Consider the following 19,850-nt stretch of genomic DNA (forward strand, 5'->3'; position numbering starts at 1 on the left):
GATTCCACAGCAATCCCACAGCATCTTGGCTTGCTGGTGCAACCACTGGCCTGAATAACTTGAAATGCAAGGCAAGAGTTACGAAACAAAGTTAATCAGACAGATGCTAATCTTAAGAAATATATTTAATATCTTTTATCTTTAGAAACACATGCATAATAACATTAAAATATTTCACAGGGACATAATTGGAACCGTAATTGATAAGGAAAGTTATGAAAATATTTGTTTCATCAATTTCAAAAAGACCTGTAAAACTGGTACAATTCTGAAAGCAGAACAGTAAAGCTGAAAGAGTTCTTTTTATCTCTGTAAAACCAAATATTTTCATACAGCATTTCAGAATAGGGGAAAATGTCAGAAGGTGTTTTTGCCACTTTTATTGCTGCTGTGATCTAAATAATTCTGTTCCAAGCCTGCTGGTTGGCACCCCTCAGCCCTGTGTGTGCACCACCTTCAGCTTCCACCCCAAGTTTTCTTCACACACACCACACTTGCTGGTTATAATTAAGGCAGGAAATATAACACGGCATCATCACAGTTTTCATTTTGGAATCTTGCTTATAGCTCTGGGCAGGTGCAATCCTCATTGTTATGGCAGACCCACTCTCCCTTTCACTGCTAATCATGGATTAACTGTGAAATGGGCCTGCATTCCTCTTTCCCACCCCTGAAAATGAAAAGTTCTCTGACCCGCTCACAGACAGGGAGAAATCTTTGGAAAGCAAACCTTCCAGCTGTGCACTTGATTCTGGTAAAATTCTTGCAAACTGTGTGCAGACTCTTTGCTGTGCATCTGTTTGAGTCATAAGGTGAATGGTGTGAGGCACAGTCCTTACAGATCAGATGGGTTTTGAGATTCTTCTCAGCTTATGTCTGAATACTTACTCAAAATATTTAATCAAAATACATCCACATGTTTCTGGCATGACAAGAACAACCCCGTGAAGAACCAGATATGCCACACAGCTCTAACTGAACAATAGTTCAAACTTCAGAGTTGCCTTATTTATAATTTCTTGGTACAACAAGGGAACAAACTGGTGGTTTCCCCCACTGACAAGTAAATTTTGCCTTTCTTCTGCAAATGTTTCTTTTTCTTCCCAGCAAAAAGCACATTATTCTATTGGTAATACTGTTAAACACATCCATGTTTCCTCTTGGACCTCATGATTTTCACAATTATAAAGTCACTCAGCACAACAGCCACCTTTTGGTTATCAGTACAGATATTTGATAAAAGTAGTGGGAGGCTGGGATAATGAAGAGCAAGAAGATGAAGATTACTTGAGAGGTATTTCAGAGAACATCCTTCTTCCATGGAAGGAAAACACAGCCAGGTTTGGGAAATGTACAGAGGCCTCTCTGTGTGTCCTAAAGATGGAGAGGAGAAGGAAAAGGGAGGTTGGAAGGGATGCAGGAAAGAACAGAGGTAGGTAGGGAGGAAGAAGGGAATTGTGAGAAATTATAGAAAGGGAAGGGAAGGGAAGGGAAGGGAAGGGAAGGGAAGGGAAGGGAAGGGAAGGGAAGGGAAGGGAAGAGAAGGGAAGGGAAGAGAAGGGAAGAGAAGGGAGGGGGGTAGAAAGCAAAGGAAGGAAGAAATGAAAGAAAGAAGGGAGATGATGGAAAGAAGGAGAAAATGTGGGGATTTTTGATCGTGCTGGATGCAGCACAGTTCCTGCATGTCTGAGAATCTGGAGACCTTCACTCAAGAGAATATTATTTTATTCTTTCATAAACACAAAAAAAAGCCCTTTCTTTCCTTGGAAAATATGTACTAAACAAGTCTTGAGTGATCCCTTTTGTTCCCCACTGAAAAGAGGAGTCACGTATTTGCTATTTAAAGGTATCAGAAAGGAGAAAAAAAATTCAGAAACAAAAGCCCCTTCTAAGGTAGCAAACTGTGAGGAGGAGGAAGTAGTTTAGAAGAGAGATTTCTAATATTTGCTTTCATCAGAGCCAAAAATATTTGGCGGGATTTGGTGGGATTTGGCCTTTGCTCACATTATCTGTACAGTCAGAATTTCATTTCATTTTAATTACCTTTTGCAGAACATAAGGAGTTTCCACCTAAAGTTTGCCTTTCCCTTGGCCTCTGAAGGAACCAGCCTGAAGCACAAAGGGAGCTGCTGCTGCTGCAACCCTGGAGCCTGTGGGTGGTTTGGGTTCTCAGATCTCAGAACTGCATCCAGATGAAAATCCTGCCTTCCCTCCAAGTGAGGTGGAAAGCAATGCACTCTGCAAGATGGAAAAAAACACAGGATACGTGTGCCTGCACCAAATCAGACCTGGAGACACAATTTCCTGCTCAGCACACAGCCAACACAGCCACCAGAGGAATAGTGTTGGACATAAATTGGAGCTCACAGGTCCCTTCCATCCGTCCAGAAGTCCCAGTCCTTTGTGCAGAGACATAAGACATTCCATAGGAATATGAGGAAACTTTCCTGGTGCTTGGAAGCATCAGGATTTATCTAGATTAGGGCTGAGCAGAGGAGTGAGCATTTACAGCTATATGGAAAAACCCAGCATATCCTCTTTCCTCCTTACAAGGCCTCTTTTTGAGCCATGTAATCGCTCAGAGAGTGAGACAGAGTTACCCCATCCAGCAGAGAGCTGCACAGACCTGTAAAGAACTGCTGGCAGCAGATTACCTGGGCACTCCCTGCAGCTACACCCTCACAAACGATGTTTGTGCACCTTTGGCACTCTGCAGGCAGGCAGAGAGGAGTTTCCACACTCCCCTGGGGTCTCTGCTCGCTGCCCACCATGGCTGGCTCGGATGAGGTTCCCTGGCTGGGAACCTGGAGACTTGAGATGTGTAACAGGATGTGAATGTGGGAAAAGCCTGAGCAAAATGCCACCAAAGCTCATCTGCCTCTTCCTCTGCGCTCTGAGTGCACCAAAGCTCTCAGGTAAATGACTGAACATCTTCACTGAGTTGAGCCAGAAGACAGAAATGTTGTGAGTAACAAAGTCTTTCGTCCTTTTGTTAAAGATGCCTCTGCAGCACTTAAGCCAAATGAGTATGAGGTCAAGTGATCTTGAATTTTAATTCTTTTTCTAAAATGAGTATCAAAATAAGCAAATTTAAAAGCAAATGGTTCTGTAAATTCTCTGTTCTGCAGGTCATTTCTGAACTCCAAAGGGAAATTTCAGTTTGAAGGAATTTATTAATACTGTATTTATCTCTGCTCTTTTGCTGTTCTGTGGGAAGCTGAACTCTCAAGTCCTCTTTCAATGATGATCACTCTGAACACAGGGATGCTCTGCCTGTGGAGTGGATGCAGGGTCAGAGAGGAAGGATATAAAGTGCTAATTAATAGCTCAAATAGCTTCACTGAGGGTCTCCTTTACTCTGGAAGGAGGCTGTGCAATTGGTAATCTGCTTCTACAAGTAAATGCTACACTCCAGACACATCTCAGAGGAGCTTGGTCTCAAATCTCCTGGCTGCATTCCAGTTTGCAATGTCAGTCCTCTAAAAAGCAAACATGTCTTGCCAGTGTGCTTGGTTTTTCCCTAGTGCAGGCTTTTTAAATGTGCCATTTTAGGTTGTGACAACATTCTGCTTGTCTCATGCTCCATTTTTTTTCCTCTGCCTCAGAAAAAATCATTTTACAGCTGCCTCTCTATTTATCATTCTCAGATGCTAAGGACAGAACCCAGTGACAGCATCAAGTGGTTTCTGCTTGGAAAGTTAACTCTGTGCAATAGGGAAGATTATGGCAAATGTGTTTTAAAAGAGGACAGAGCTGGGCAACTATTCTTTGAAGAAATTTGGGCTTGCTTTTACTATATTTCTGTTGAAGGCCTGGCTACCTGAGTGCTGTTTCCAGGCAGGAGCACAGCTGCCTGTGTGGGCAGTGACTGCCAGCCTCTCTCACACCGTGACCGAGAGTAGGAGGGAAAGGTGGCATAACTTACACTGTGTCTGTCACTCTCTTGGCCTTGACCTGAAATACAAAAAATTCATGTCCCAATCTCCTTTCTGAGCAAAGAACTTTTATTTGGTTGAATGTTTATGCCCTAAGCTCCCCCTGTGGCTGTGCAGAGCAGACAGTGTGCTCCTGTCTAGCCCAAGAGTCTGGGCTTTGATTCCTGGGTGCTGAGGACAAAAAAAGCCCAGGGGGATGTACTGGGATCTTGCCTTTTGCTGTGAGTTTGTGTAATCACCAGATGAAGGAGGGGATGTCCCCAGAGCCTGCAGGTTGGAATTCTAGTCAAAGAGATTTTAGCATAATTTATTATCCCCTTCTAAATTGTTATTTCTAGGGCTTAGAGATGCATGGCTTTCATTTTCAACATTTACCTTATAAAGAAATTCCTTTATCTTCTCAGGATGTGATAGGCATTATTTTCTTGTTAAAAGTATTTAGAATTCAGAATTCCCTTGTCAGATTCCCCTTCACTGAAATTTCCTCAAGTGGAGAGTCAGCCCATGCTCCAAGATATAAAAAGCTGGTGGCATTTTTGGCCTCCACATTAGCAAAAGAAGACTAAACAATACAATGACTAAAAAGCCAATGCTTATTAGTGCAACAGGAAAGATTTCTCACTCTTACATATAAAATTTTAAGGCACATGCCAGGAAAAGCACAGATGAGGTAAGGCACTCCTGAACACTGTGCAGCACCAGTTCTGAGGTTGCTGTTTCTTCTTGTGTTTGCTGAATCCCTGAAAGGAGATGATATTATGAATAAAGAGGTAACTGTATTAATATTTTTACAGTGTTCATATACACTTAGCAGTAAGTAGTGATGATAGTAGTGATGAAGTAACAGCAAGTAATGAGGAAATACTATATTGTTCTATATTCACAGAGCAAGAAGGAGATCAAAATCTATCCCAGAGGAATGGAATTTTATCAGGGTTTATTTAAGGTATTTTAAACTGAAAAGTAAGACAGACAAATGTACTGGACTTGACCATGATTTTTTTTTTTAATTGTAATTCTCTAACACAAAGAGAATAAAAATACTAAATTAAAAGGCTCATCACCATTCTAAATGGAAATGTATTCTTTGTGTAACAAATGAAATTGAATATACTGCTGATAGGGTAGGAGACAAAAATGCTATTTACAGAGAAAATGTCACTTCTCTGGCATGACTGGAGACATTAGGGTGAGAGTCAATACCCTGGCTCGAGTGAGTGTAGTTTGGCTTGTCCTGTGAGGCTGCTGGTGAATCCAAATCAGATGGAAATGTGGCAGCCCTGGGCTATCAGCCCTCCGGGTCCTGCCTGTGCTCTCTGTCCAGTTGGGTCCTGCACTTTGGATGATTGTTGTTCACTTCTCCTTCAAAATGAACAAACCAGAGTCAATGGATTATTTCAGCATTCAAACAACACACTGCACTGTTTATTCTCAGCGCTGTTTATGTAACCTGGAATTGTTAAACTTGCATTTGTTACAGTTGTTTTGTGGGCTGATGCAACAGATGGGTGGGAGAAACCATGAATATCATTTGCTTGGCTATGACACAGGATTATGTCTAGATCAAAAGTACTCTGGAAAAGCACGAACCTCTCCTCCAAATGATAACTTTAATGCCAAACAGAGACTTAAATCAGTGAACTGCTTCTGTAGAGGCACTTATATTGTCACTGGGTAAGGAGTTTTCCTAATAAAAGCAGGAAAGAATCCTAATTTCTGTATGAACTTTGGTGGTTCAGCTGAAGTGAGGTGACAGTCACCGTGCCAGTAGAAGACTCACTGGTTTTGACAAGAAAACAGTGCACTAAGCCAAGCATAGCCAGGAAATGAAGAGTGCTCTAACCAGATAGGAAACAACCCTTGGGCCATTAAAAAACTGATAGTCCAATTCAGAACTCTCTGCTTTTAAAATAGGTCTCTAGACAGTTTAATAATACAGAGTTTAGTCCTATGGAATGCCAAAAAATTTATATCAAAAACGTCCTAAAGTCAAGACTTAAAAAAATAGGAAAACATTAAGTGCAGTTCACCCCTGTTCAGACCTGGAACTTCACTGTGTCTGTGAGTCACGTGGAAAACCAGTGTTTGTTCGTGTAAACGAAATCAGGTATGGAATTCACACACTCAGGTGTGCCAAGTCCCAAAAGGAAAAGTAGCAAGAAATCTGAATGTTGAGAAGCATGGAGAGCACAAGAGACCAGATGGGTGGTTATGCTGCAGTGTGAACGTCACTAAAGACTTTGCTTTTTTATTTTTTAAAGACTAAAAGTGCCTTGATTACAGCGCTTTGTGTGTATGGAGCCTCAGCCTGCCAGAACTGATAGAATGCTGATATGGCAGAGAATGGCTCTTCTGTTGCCTAAAGGACAAGGAAGAAAATTTCTCATGCCAGAGAAACCTGAATTTTATTTCAAATAACAGCTGAGCATTGTGCCAACAGACCTCTATGACTTACACCAAAGAATCAGAGTTGGCATAACAGTTCCCCACATCATTAGTGATTTTATGAAGATGTGATGCAGGAAATTAGACAGATGCTCGTGGACTTGTCAACCTGGTTTTGATCCTGGGTAGGACAACTGAATTACTGGTTAACTTTGAAAACATGGCTCAGAAGAAAACACCCTTTTTAGTGGCAAAGACTATTGGATGATAAACCTGGTTAAGTGAAATAAATTTAATGAAAAAATAATCTTTAGGTAACACACTGTGATAGCACAGTTACCTTGTTTTGGGAAGAGTGTTCACCAGTGAGCTGGTAGGAACCACTCCATCCATTCCTCCCTCCCAGTGGTTCTTTGGGAGCCATTCCCTGCTGAGCAGAGAGAATGGGATTCTCTTGGGACTGGAAAGTAGCAGAAGATGAGTGTTCCCACAGCGTAGTGCAGAGTGTGTCCATGGGGAATCCTGCCTCCTGTGCTCCAAACATTGCCAAGGATTTTACAGCAAGATACCCCAGGGTAAAATCAACCATGGCTCCATAGTCGTGTTTTGGAGATCTCAGAGGAAAGTGGTAATTTCAGTTACAGAGCATGGAATAAGTTTAGTCTGTTAATAAGCTTTGATCACAGCATACAAGCCCTCACATTGTCAGAATCCTGCAACGTGAAGGGAGCTGTACCAGAGCTGGGATCTCCCACAGCAGTGAACCCAGCCTGGAAAGAAACAGCACATTTGGAACCACGGCCTCCTTGGAACAGTTTCTAGAGTGCAACAGAACGTCTGGTGCTCGGCTTCATCAAATCCAACTGGAGGGCTTGACCTTTTCCTCACTGTTTTAGTGATACAGTGAAAAACTCTGAAATAAGGCAAAGGGACACTTTCAGCCAAGCTGCTCCATCCTTTCTTCTTCTCTGCAAAATACTTTCAAATACAGAAGTGACTGTAGGGAAGTGAAGAGTGTGTATTTCTGATGCAAAACACCGTTTTGCTCTGTTCTTCTAAGCTTTTTTTTTTTTTTTCCTAGTACATTCATTTTTTTCCTTTTTTTTGCTGGGAATTTTAGGAGGAGATGTGTTGTTGCCAGCACCTCAGAGTATCTCCATTCTTTCAACCAACATGAAACACTTCTTAACTTGGAGTCCTGTGATCGTCCAGGGAGCAACTGTGAGATACTCAGTTGAGTTTCAGGGGTAACTTCTGGATTTTTTTATTCTTTTTGCTCTTTGAACATTGTTTATCTCAACTTTAAGTTCTAAATTTTTGGATGGCCTGTGCATGTTCAGTTCACAAGCCTAAGAGAAGTTTGATGCTTTAGTACTGTTAACCACAAGTGGAGGGAAAATTCTTTTTGCTCCAATTCTGGGACAGTTTTCAGGTTAATAGATACCTGAGTAATCCAAGATGTGCATCAGTTCCATATAAGAAATCTGCCTCTATCCAAGAATTCAAAAGTTAAGAAGATTTGCACCATTTTATTTAGGAGAGGAAGGAGAAAACACCGAGATTTACTTTGTGTAAACCTTTTAAACATTTGACACACACCACAGGAGGTTTCTGACACATCTTGAGCTCTGACTTTTGTTACAAAATGGCTTTGGAATTCTGGTATACCGGGGACGATGAAGTCAGAGGAGTGGGCAGGACTTGATGCATCAACACAGCATTAGCTGTCCCCACCTCCCACAATATTGTGCTGCATTTGGCTCATGAACTCGGCTCAGGGTGATTTTCTGCAGATAAGATCCAAAACACACCCATACTGGTTTCAAACACCTGTGGTGTTCCCGCCCCAGTGTATCCCAGTACAGGTTTTACCTGGAAAGAGCCCGCAAGCAGCCTTAGCTCATGCCACAGGTACATCTCCTGTCAGACTGCTGCCTGTCTTCTTCCTCTTCTCCTCAGGGAATACGAACGGGAATACGCCAACGGGAGCTGGATCCCCATCTCGGAATGCTCCCTCACCACAGCCACAGTGTGCAACATCACAGAGGACATCTCAGCCACCGTGGCCTACAGGCTGCGGGTCAGGGCAGAGCTTGGTGCCACAAGGTCACGGTGGGGCACCATGAAAGGCTTCTTCAACCGCGTCACGAGTGCGTCCTGCTCTTAAATTACATCTTTCGTGTTAAATTCTCAGAGTTAGGTGTTGAAGTGTTCTTCAGGTGCCTGTTTGTGTCCAGTGCATGCACAGAGCACACTCTGCTTCTCAGCTCCTCAAATTGGGTTGGAGGGTTTCCCTTCTTAGACAATGTTCTTGGACATGGCTTCGTCCCAAGGCAGAGCCAAATTCATCTTGGCTTGAGTTTCAAGGGTTTCCAAGACTGGCAAGATGACTGCAGGAATTTCTTTTTTCAGGTCAGTTGTTCTTACCCTTAAATTTAAAGATTTCTGATCAACTAGGCCTGTTGTCATTTTTAATCCAAGCCATGTAGTCACTTCTAAGGAGTCCAGAACCTGATCCTAAGGGAGCTTTTACTCTAGAAAACAGCCCCGTCACGCTCTATCTGCTTTATGCTGTCCTGGAAATCCCACTCCCTTCTGGGCATGCTTCCCCTGTTCCATGGTGTCAGATGTATGAAGAAACCCCAGAAGAGGAGAGAAAAATGGAAACCAGAGCATTCATTTCATCCTAGCAAGGCAGGACATTTTCTCCATGTCCTTCCAAGTCCTGCAAGGCCTGAGGCCCAGCTCAACCCAAGGATCATGTTGCAGCCTAAAATGAGCCTATTCTTTCTAGGATTTCTCTGGAATCATTTCCTCTGTTCTCTGCCATGTAGTCAACTGCTTCCAGCAACAAAAACTGTGGTGAGAAATCTCTGCTGAGGTCACTGTTAGACGGTAGCTCTCAGTCTGGGATGGGCAGCATTCATCAGCTTTAGGCAGGCAAGAAATTGTCTGTCCTAAACCAGAACGGACCCAATATTAAAAATTCCTCCATCTTTGGAAGTTATTCACTACTTCATGGGGGAGCAGTCCTCACTCACGCAGAGGTCTTAGTCAAAGCACCATCAGAAGTGCCACCTAAGTTGGTGAATGTGTCTCTTTGAGTGGAAGTATAGTCTAGATAGTGCTTTAGACGAAAAATCCTTCCCTTTTCCAGCAGCTATGGAGGCCCAGATAGAGGCACAGACAGCACAGTCAGGCAGAGACGGGGAAGGACACCCCTGAGACCAACACGAACAAAAGCAGCAGCTTTCTCATGGTTCAGTGAAGTATTTGGCAGCTTTCCTGTGTTTTAGGGACCCCAAAACAGTCTTCTGACTAAGATGTGTCAGTTCAGAGGACAGAGCTTGCATTGGGATTCAATGTGAATATGACAGATGTTTAAAAGAGAAAGAAAAGTCACTCTTAAGTTCTTGTCCTTACACATTTTTGCAGTTCACTTTGCCTTGTCCCTGCTCTCACACCTCTCAGGAAACCTGGCACTGAGTCTGAGAGGAGACAAGGGGTTCAAACACAGCCCACAGGTTCTGAAAGGGACTCACAGACACACAGCCCCCAGCACTTCCAGACTGCACAGCCCCAGTGTCAAAGCCACAGCATAGAAGCACATCAAGTATGGTAACTCTTTGATAACTCTGATAATCAAGTATAATCAACTTTGATAACTTTGATAATCAAGTATGGTAACTCTATGGTAACTCTATGGAAAACTCTTTGAAAAGATCTTCCTAAAGCCAAGAGTTTAGTCAGTCTTCCTTCTTCATTTATCAACATTCAAATAGTTAGCTGGTATCCAGTGGGCCAGCACAGAGCTAAATAGAAATGCTCCTGTTTGTTTAGCAGTTGCATTTTGCAATGTGCTTTTGTTAATGCATTAGCACAATATTTGCCTTTAGCTTCCAAATGATATCAGTTTTTTAAAAATTTAAGACATGGTGCTAAGGAGATTTTTACCTGGTTTTTTTTCATCATTTCATTTAAAAGTACAAAGTAGATTTCCAGGCCTCCCATTTGTGGCACACTCATCATGTACATGCTTGGATTTTATGTTTTCATATTGCTCAGTGTTAGTGGCAATTCACTGGAAATAAGAGCAAATTCTATTAAGAACATTTCTTCTATATGGCACTATGCATCACTCTCCTTCCTTTCTTGAAAGCAAAGAGGCTGAAACTGGTTTCCGCTACAGCAGAGGGGTAAAAAATGGCATAGATAATTGTGAATAATGGCACCAATAAATAGTGCAAATATGATCTCTGTACCACCTTGAACTTCCCAGTTCATAAATGTACAGTGCACAGGTCCATCTATGCTTGATTGATTCTCATTATTTCACTGATATTCCTCCCAGCAGAATGCCAGACAAAATCAAGCTTTGAATATCAAAGCAAGCAGGAAGAAAATCACCTAAAGATTTACTTGCATACATTTGCAGAACCTGAAGTCACAGCAGATCATCAGCCCAAGTCTACCTAAAACCATGCCGATACTGAAAGAAAGTCAGGATTCATGTGAATTATCCTGAGGCTCATAATGTTTTTTCCTCCACCTTTGAATAACTGCCAAGATTCTCATGAAAAGCAGTGGCTTCTCAGCTCCTGTTCTGTGTGTCAGTGCTGAGCTCATGCCCAGGAGCACAAGAGCTGACCTGCTCTGCTGTCCCAGCTTCTTTGGCCCAGCTGCTTCTGCTGCAGCTGTTCACGTGGGACCCTCAGGTCAGACAGCTCCTCCACTGGAGACAATTCAAAGCCTTTCAAGTTCTGTGCAGCTCAGCTATTGCCAAACTCCTGTTTGCAATGCCATTTATGGTCCTTCTCCTGGTGAGAGCCTGCTGCTGTATTTAGACACGCAGGGAAGAAGAGCAGACAGAAGTTTCTGCCCCACTGAAGCAGCCAGCTGTTCTTTCAGATTGTTATTCCACTGGTGATGGCAGCTTCTCTTCCTCTCCTGTCTGGGAAAACGGGGGGATTTAAGGGCTGTCTCTGGTGTGATAATGGGGGTCTCTGTGTTGGCAGCTTCCCTGACCCCACCTCTGCTGAGGGTCCTGGCAGATGGGTACCATTTACTGGTGGAGCTGGCAGACATGGGACCGGCCTTCCAGTTCCGGGTGCTCTACTGGAAGAAGGGCCACGAGAGCAGGGTGAGTTTGACCCTCAGGTTTTAGGCTATAACAGAGAGTGCCCAGAGGGAATGCACACAGACATTGCCCAGAGGTTGTTTGCCAGTCCCAGCTCCTGCTGTGGGGCTGAAGGTCCTGCCTGGAGTGGGTTTGCACACACCAGTGGGTTGCTGTGGTTTCCTCATGGAGAAGCTTGTCTGTTCTTTCCACATCTCCTTCTCTGGGAAAAGGAATCCTCTCACATGCCTCAACTATAGATAGAAACCAGAAGTCAGGAACCAAAGGTGTTTGTGCTGACTTCTCTCTCTGAACCTCACCTGGTTTACTCAGACTGTGATTAAGGTGTCACACTGAGGTGCTGACAAGTTTTCTCCATTTTCTGAGCCAGAAATTGCAACATTAGTAGTCCTTGATGGATTTTTGTTCCATTTATTTATCTGTTCTGGCTTTCAGTCTATGTAAACTTCTAGCTTGTACGACTTCCTGCAATGAGGAATTCTGCAACATAACTGTTGTGCTGTTGTCCCCAAAACTTGATTTGGGGATAGAGAGAACAATTATTCCCCATTCACTTCCCCTACCACTCTATTAGTTTTATATTCTACATCTTTTTCCAGGCCAAAGACTCCCAGGCTCCTTAGCTGTTCCCTGTGGAAGCCCTCACAGCTATTTTTGTCTTTACCAGGGTGGCAAGGGAGAAACCTGCACAGTCCAAGGTGCAGGAACAGTTTGTATTAGCACCATAAAACAAAACAAGTCTTCCCACTCCCTTGTCTCTCCAGCAATTGTTAATGTGACTACCACAGAGCTGACTGTCCCATGAAACCTGAACCCCAAGTTCCTGTTGCTGATGGAGGATGCTGTGAAAATGTAGGAGAAAAATTCTCACGAGCATAATTCCACATTTATCTGTGTTGAATTGCTTTTGTTGCTTTATTACAAGATCCTCCTGCTGCTCTTCACAGCTGTCTGTCACCTTCACTCTTGTGAAGCAGGTTTTTAGTACCACTAGCATGTATCAGTTTTCATTTTTCTTCCTGATCACCTCTACTAAAACGTGAGTCCCCACCATGACTTCCTGCCACTCTCAATTAGCAATTTATTCATACAAAAGTCTTTAGTCTACAAGAAGGCATCAGGAGCGGGACTGTTCCCTGTGAAATCCAAGTAAATGAGATCAACCTTGCCCATGGGCTTTCTGACACCTTAAAAACAATCAATAGGTTTGTATCTGATGGTGTTTTATATCAGCTCTTCTTCAGTATGTGATCTTAATCACCCAAACAATAATTCCAAACTTCAGAATACTTTCTACCAACTGGCCTCTTGCAAACATTATTCTTGCTGGTCAATATGAGTCCTATGCTGGGACTCTTATCATTTTTTTTAAATTATGGTTACATTTGGCATGTCTCATTTGATGCTTTTGCAAGAGGTCATCCCAGGTAGTCATAGACCTGATTTTGGCCTTGAAGTCTTTTCAAGCTAATGGCCCTCCATATCATGTTTCTGTGGAGAAGGCTATTTTGGTGGTGGGAAGGACTTGCACTGCCAGGAGTGCCCTCCTGGCTTGTTGGAGTTTTTTATGTGTGTGGAGCTGGAGGCTGATCAGGCCTTCTGTGAGAGCAGGCTTTGCATCTGCAGCACAGCAAGAGGAGCAGTTGGGTAGCTGTTACCCATCCTCTCAAGGCTGGGGAGACTGGAAATAGCAACTTCATTTTGCTAGCAGTGAATGCAGACCTACTTATGGCAAAAAAAATAATGTCCTGCTGATCATATGCTGCTTAAGCTTTGCTGGAGTGTGTTACAGTTCACTCACCCCTCACCAGCCCAGTCCATCCCCTCTCTGACACAGCTCTCACACCCCATCACAGTATGGTTCTGGCACAGGCATGATTTTGGCACCCACCACACCCAGAAAAAACTCAGATCAGTTGAGGCCTCAGACATTCCCCTCCCACCAAGGCAGCAGGTTCTGGTCTAGTGTTGTGGCCCAGCATCGTCATTATGACTCTGGCTTACAGCTTCTTCCTTCCATCCCCTCCTGCCCTTCCAGGTGGGTGTGGGCTCATTCTGCACTCCACTGTGCTTTCTTGTTTGCTGCTTTTGTCCCTCTTTTGTTCTACTCACACAGGCCCCACTGACACCTCCTGCTGCTCCCTTCTTTTCTCGCTGGCCAAGCATCATGGTGATGTTAGATGATTTTCTGCGTTTTTCTTTTTTCTACCCTCTGTGTTCGTTACACATCTATTTGGAGCTCTGTAGCCTATTATTGTATTTGCAGCTAGTTTTCCCAGTATTTCTCCCTGCCCTGATACACAGAAAGGCAAAACATATTCCAAAGTCCCTATCCTATCTTGGTTCTCCCTGGGAACCAAGGCTGAAAAACAGCTCTTCCAGACACATTGTCATCAACAAAGTTCAGTTCCATCTGAGGGGAGAGGATTTAGAAGGGGCTTGAACTGGGGGGAAATTGCATCACTACCTGTGCTCCTAATTGGTGCTTTTTGTCAATTATGCTAATTTACTAAACTTATAAATCTGTATTCACCCTTGGGGGGTGGGCTTTTGTGGACATTTTCCATATCTGCCCCTGGAGGCCTTCAATAAAATCAACCTTTATATCACCTCCTATACTAATATTATCTCAAGAGTGTGTGTTGGTTCATTTATAGGCTCTCTAAGGCATCAGTGGTAGAGCTGCTCTTTGATGGCAGATCCTTGCCCTGTGCCCTGATGCTTTCTCTTCTGGGCCTGTGGCAGGTGCAGCAGAAGGTGATGAAAGAGGTGAACTCCATGGTTCACCTGGACACCATGGAGGCGGGAGCTGAGTATTGTGTGAAAGCTCAGACCCACGTCGAGGCCATCAACAGGAGCAGCAGCTTCAGCCCGACACACTGTGTGAGGGCTCAGCGTAAGAGCCAGCCTTCCCTCCTGCTCCCCTGCTGTAGTCATGCCCAAAGCCCTTCCCTTTGTTTCCACCCCAGTCTCCTGCCTTGTTTGCAGATGTGCTGCCCTTTTTTTCCTTGGGAGAGATAAAACAGGAAGACTCAGCAGTGCCACCCCCCCGCCGCTGGCACTGGAGTTTGCCAGGGAGGGATCTCACCAGGGTGGGTGGAAGAGCAGCCACACAGGTTCAGGCTGGCTGCAGTGAGTGCTTGCTCCCTACAGTCTCTCTGAGAAGTTTTGCTGCTTCTCTCGTTTCCAGGTGACACATCCGTGTGGCTGGTTACTGCCCTCACCTCCTCTGCTGGCTTTGCTGTGGCAGCTTTAACCCTGCCTTTCCTTACCTGGAAAATAAGCAAAATCTTTCAATATTCCTGCTGCCCCGTTGCTGTCCTGCCAGACACACTGGTAACTTTTTTTACTGTGCTTTGTTGGGTTTTAGTGTGCTGGGTATTCACAGGAGCATGGGGCAGGCAGAAAAAGCAGATTCCCAGGAAGCCTTGCCCATTTCCACGTGAGGAGCTGAGCTGCAGGGATCAAGCAGCCCTGAACTGGCTGCACAGCTGTCACTGCCTTTGGCCCAGAGCCCTGAACAGGGAAGATGCTCCTGGTGCTTCTGGGGAAATGGCTTGGGAGGCAGGGACTGACCCTGCCTGAGCAGCTGCTCCCTGAACCAAACAGCTGTGCCACTGTCAACACCGCTCCACGTCCCCTGCCACCATCCCTGAGCTTCTCAGCAACTTGCTAAAGATAAATCAATCAAAAGCTCCTCAGGAATATGTTTAAATGTCCAGTTCAAGTAAGAATGCAGGTTAGCAGCTTCTGTGGCTGTGGGCTCTCTGGGCAGCTATGGTAGGAAGGGTGAGAAGAAGGCTTTTTGGGAAAAAGGACAAGTAGATTAACTCATTAGCCTGAGTGTGTTTGAGTGAGTGCATCTGTTTTCCAGAAAGAATCAGAGCCCCCCACCCAGCTGATCCTGCATGGCAGTGAAGAAGCTGAGAAATGTGACCTGATGGTGGTTGTGATGCCCTCAGAAGAAGTTCTCCAGCTGTGGATTCAAAAAACACTTTAGAGCACCCCAGAAAACAAACAGCCCCTTTGCAGCATCTTCATCCATCTACATCAAAAGCAAGTAAAGGTGACAGCTGCCATTTCCTGTCCTTCCCCTTCATATCCCCAGGAGCAGACATGAGGTGACCCACACTCCCTTTCTTAGCCACATCGGTGCTCCCAAGGCAGAGCTCATCCTTCTGCCACCAGGATGTCACCAGAGCAACACATGGAGAGCCCAGTCCCTTAGTTCCAAATCATTTCAGCCTCAGTGCTTTTACCTCTGAGCTTTTTACATGGCTAAACCAGCTGGAATGACCAGGGGGGAAAATGCAAACCCTGAAGTGAAAAGGGTGTTGGCAAGTGAGTGGATGTAGCACCCTAACCTGTGCATGTGACAGGTCACAATGCTGCTGCCACCAAAACTTGCAGACAAGACCATGAGGGATGCCTGGCTTTCACCAGTGCTTTGGAAGGAGTGATGTGGGAAACAGTCAGATTTCCAAGGTGGTTGGAGGGAGCACTGGGAACCTCCTGGGGAGCAGAGCTTTGCAAGACCAGCAGCATCACTGACAATGAATTGCTCCAATATCACCTAGTCAGGGTGTCAAAAATGCAAAAGCTGCTTAGACATGAAGGAAAAACCAGGACTGTCAGGGAGAAAAAAATTAGGGGTGAATTATTTAAATGAGAGAGGACTGGAGTGGAGAAAGATTGGGAAAAGACAGAGAAAGGTAGGCTCCAGAAATAGCAAATGAAATGGGAAAAGAGAAAAAAAGGTGTGAATCGTGGTCAGGACGGTCCAGGGTGCCTGCTGGGCATCCCGGTGGTTCAACACCACGCCTGAAGCAGGACAGTGATTATTTCACATGAGGCAGATATGTTGCTCTGGTCAGGAGGACCAGAGTGAGGGGCAAATGCAGTGCTTATCTGGGCAAACAGAGGAATATCAGGCTGTATGGATCAAGCATCACAGCATTACCATTTAGTGACCGTTCCGGGCCTGACAACATCATTATCCTCCAGGTACCTGTCCTGTTAAGGAAGGAAATTGCAAAAGACAAGAGAAATTCCTTCTAAATACAAATAAATTACAGGTGTTGTGTACAATGCAATTATAGCTGTCACATTGGAAAAAAGTAATTTTTCACCTGTTAAGCAGAGATTTGTGTCAGCAGGGCATGAAAAGACATTGATCTGGGAAGCTTTTTTTTTTCAAAAGCTCTCAGTGGTTTTAATGAAATGTAAGACATCTCAAAGAATGTACCTTTTCCAGTTTCATTCTTGCAACCTTATGTGAGGCCATCAGGTGGCAACAAAGCACCGTGGAAAAGCAGAAGTGACTCGATTCTCAGTACCTGTGTCCTGTCGAGGCAATGAGCTCCCTGGGTCCTGGCCAGCACCTCATTTTCGTGTTGCAGCCCACTTGCCCGGTTTATTCCTGTCTCATTAGCTTCTGTCTGGACAATACTGGAGTGCAGTGCTTTGGTGTTGAATTGTAAGATTGATTTTTTTGAATACTGGGCAAATTACAAGGTGAGAAAATCTATGCAGGTCTGGGCATTGAAGAATCACTGTTCATTACCAGTTTGTTGATAATTGCGAAATGCCTGGTTACAAGCACCCATGGGATGCTGGGCCCAGAGATTATTTGGAAGCAAAGAGGAAAAGGGCATCTTCATGGGCTGATATGCCAAGTGCCCAGCCCATCTCATCCTCCCTAAACCAAGCTGGAGCAGCAGTGGGAGGCAACCAGTGAGTGATTCTGGCAGCAGCCAGTGAACTGCCATGAGTTTGGGGAGGACAGACAGCACAGAACTTCAGCTCCTGCCAGGCTATGGGGCTCTTTGTCAAACACCCCCTTACACAGCTTTGCCCAGTGCTTGAATTTTCAAGAGCAGCTCCACATCACAGAGGCCTTGGTAGTGAGGCTGGTTGAGGCAGCTCCTGTGCCTCACTCTTACCCTTCTTTTATACCCCATTGATTCAGATGAGTTCAGTGACTTCATTTCTAGACACCCCCCAGGGGTGTCCCCATGCAGGAAATCATCCTCTTGCTTGTCCATGCCGTAGGTCCAAGAAGCCTCAGCAACTCCTCCTATCTCTTCCCCCTGACACTGCTGCACTCTCAGAATCACAGAATCAGAATATTCTGAGCTGGAAGGGAACCAAAAGGACCAACAAGTCCAACTCTTAGGTGAATGGCCCATTTGGGGATCAAACCCACAATCCTGGAATTATTAGCACCATCCTCTAACCAGCTATGGCAGTACCAGCAATTGTTCAGGGGTATATATAGAAAAGAAAGGAAATAAAAGGCCATTGAATATGAAGGGCTTTAAAAAAATATTTTAATGCATACTTTCCAGCTGCACATTAAGCATAGAGCATATGTTTCTTTCTCACTTGCAATAACAGATTTTATGTCCTTCCTCATTGCCAATAAAGCAGTTAAACTGTTGTAGAAAACTGCACAGACAACATTAAACAAAAGAAACACCCAAGAAAAAGTCCTTACAATGGGGACATGGGAGGGAATTGTGCAAGTACCAGTGCCACCTTAGCAGACTGTTCTCAGTTTACATCAGGATATTCCAGTTTATGGCAGTTTGAAGCCAAATTTGGGATGGTGATTGAAAATCCATGTTAGCTCTCTTATTTTGAAGTATGTACTGCATTTTGCTAAGCCTGAAAATCAAGGCAGAGAACAAGAGCAACCAACTCTCCTGCCCGCCATGTACACAGGAGCAGGGTGACACTGGCGTAGACAGCTGCCATCAGGGACTCCTTAATCCATTTCTCTGCCATCCAAGAGATAATTTTGGCAGGGCAGCCACTGCCTTTGATTTTGCTCCCACCACCACGACACCACCTTGCAAAGAAGGCCCAGAGCAGTCCCCACAGCGAAGGATCTGTGCGGGTGAGCTTTGCTCTGCTCCTTTCCCTTCATGAGGTACTAAGTGGCTCCATTTCTTTCAAAATAAACTTTTCTACTTTTCTCAAAAAATGTTGCATGGAAATAAAGCACAAACCTGAATTGCCTTTTGAGTGAGTTTGGTTTTGTTCCACGTCACATGTGGGATGTGACTCCAAAACCCCAATTTTTTCATGAAGACTTTGTTAAAACAGAAGAAATAGTAATTAGACCAGTTTTCAAAGAAAAAGTTATGAAAACCAGCATAAAAACTGTTGACCAGCATAAAAACCTTACCTGAACATTTGAGCAGAGTTACATACTGCTGCATTGACAAGAAAGCAAAGAATTCAATTATCTGTTCCATGACACTAACAGGCTGGAATATAGGTTAATTTTTCCTCTGGAGTCTATTTCATTAGAAGTACATTCCTTTTTGCAATTTTTATACAGTCCAGCATTTCCCTCTCCAATCAAACTGAGATCTTTAGCTTGATAAATTGCCCTTTTAAGTGTTTCCTGCATCATTACTTCATGTTTTGTCTCTTTTCTTACAAAATCTAGAAGTAACCAAACGCTCTACTTTGACTGCAAATCAGTTGAGTTGAGTTTCTTGTGAAGGTGGCACTCTGTCCTGCAAATGAACTGCTGCAAAAATAATAAACATCCAAAGCAGAGACAGATAATTATTGTTTAAAGAATTTGCCTACTGATGATTCTGTTGCTATTACAGTACAAAACTTCAGAAACAGAAAATTACTCAGTTCATGCCTCTTGTGGTGTTTCTCAATAAATGGAACTATTAAAAAAAATCCGAAATTACTAAATCAAGATATAAAAGCAATTAAAAGATGGCAAGGTTAAGTGAAATTGCCCAAGTAAATACTGCACATGGAGCCCTAATTTGGTTTCCTGCAGCGCACGGGCTATAATTTAGCTGTTATTACAGAAATGGCCCCATCTAAGGATTTTAATGTCCATGATTTGCCTGGGATCAACTCAGACCTTTGTTGAGAGCCAAGGACATGCTGTCCCAGTGCAGACAGTGGTCCTACCACAGACACCCTGCTCACCCCACAGCCCCAGCCCCCAGCGAGGGGCGGCAGCAGCTTCCACTTGATTTCCACATCTTCAGTGCTGGAATAAAGCAGAGACAGGAGGACACTGCCAGCCTGAGCTCTGCTGATGTGCCTGCATTTAATGGTGTTAAGGGCTGACTTGAGGAGGGTCTGGGTACAGATCAATATCTGATTTTTAAATTTTTTTTTTTATTATCCTTTTTTTGATCAGACATCTGAGTCAAGAGCGTGAGGCCTATTTAAGGACTGAGCAGAGGTTTAAGTCAATACATTCCACCTGCCAAACAATTCACATTTGGCAGAACAGTTTTAACTGAGTGCTCTAAATCTGTATCAAATCCTGCAGTCTCTGTTAAGGGTGCTGTATTAACACACACAAATAGCAGGGGCCCATGAAACCTGAATGATTTGGGCACTACCAG

The 19,850-nt window shown here is 44.1% G+C and overlaps 1 protein-coding gene across 2 annotated transcripts; it reads left to right on the forward strand.

Moving 5' to 3' along the window:
- The first annotated feature begins 2,676 nt into the window (after positions 1 to 2,676).
- On the forward strand, positions 2,677 to 18,476 carry IL20RB (interleukin 20 receptor subunit beta). Of its 2 annotated transcripts, none has more exons than XM_042037824.1 (7): positions 2,677 to 2,964; positions 7,441 to 7,567; positions 8,280 to 8,470; positions 11,336 to 11,460; positions 14,203 to 14,353; positions 14,648 to 14,793; positions 15,332 to 18,476. In XM_042037824.1, exons 2-7 carry the CDS (start codon positions 7,494 to 7,496, stop codon positions 15,455 to 15,457), a joined length of 813 nt encoding a protein of 270 aa, XP_041893758.1. In that variant the 5' UTR covers positions 2,677 to 2,964; positions 7,441 to 7,493; the 3' UTR covers positions 15,458 to 18,476. The 2 variants fall into 2 exon arrangements, with proteins under 2 accessions (XP_041893758.1, XP_041893757.1); XM_042037823.1 differs by having other exon boundaries at positions 2,678 to 2,915.
- The last annotated feature ends 1,374 nt before the right edge of the window (positions 18,477 to 19,850 follow it).

This window comes from Corvus kubaryi, unplaced genomic scaffold (genome assembly GCF_017639235.1).
Source record: "Corvus kubaryi isolate FWS band 111438036 unplaced genomic scaffold, C.kubaryi_AGA036_p1.0 37387, whole genome shotgun sequence".
Taxonomy (NCBI): Eukaryota; Metazoa; Chordata; class Aves; order Passeriformes; family Corvidae; genus Corvus; species Corvus kubaryi.

Coding starts and splice junctions, on each gene's coding strand:
- IL20RB (XM_042037823.1), top strand. CDS start 2,783: ATGAGGTTCCCTGGCTGGGAACCTGGAGACTTGAGATGTGTAACAGGA. Junction 2,916..7,440: donor GAGTGCACCAAAGCTCTCAG/GTAAATGACTGA, acceptor TGGGAATTTTAG/GAGGAGATGTGTTGTTGCCA. Junction 7,568..8,279: donor TACTCAGTTGAGTTTCAGGG/GTAACTTCTGGA, acceptor TCTTCTCCTCAG/GGAATACGAACGGGAATACG.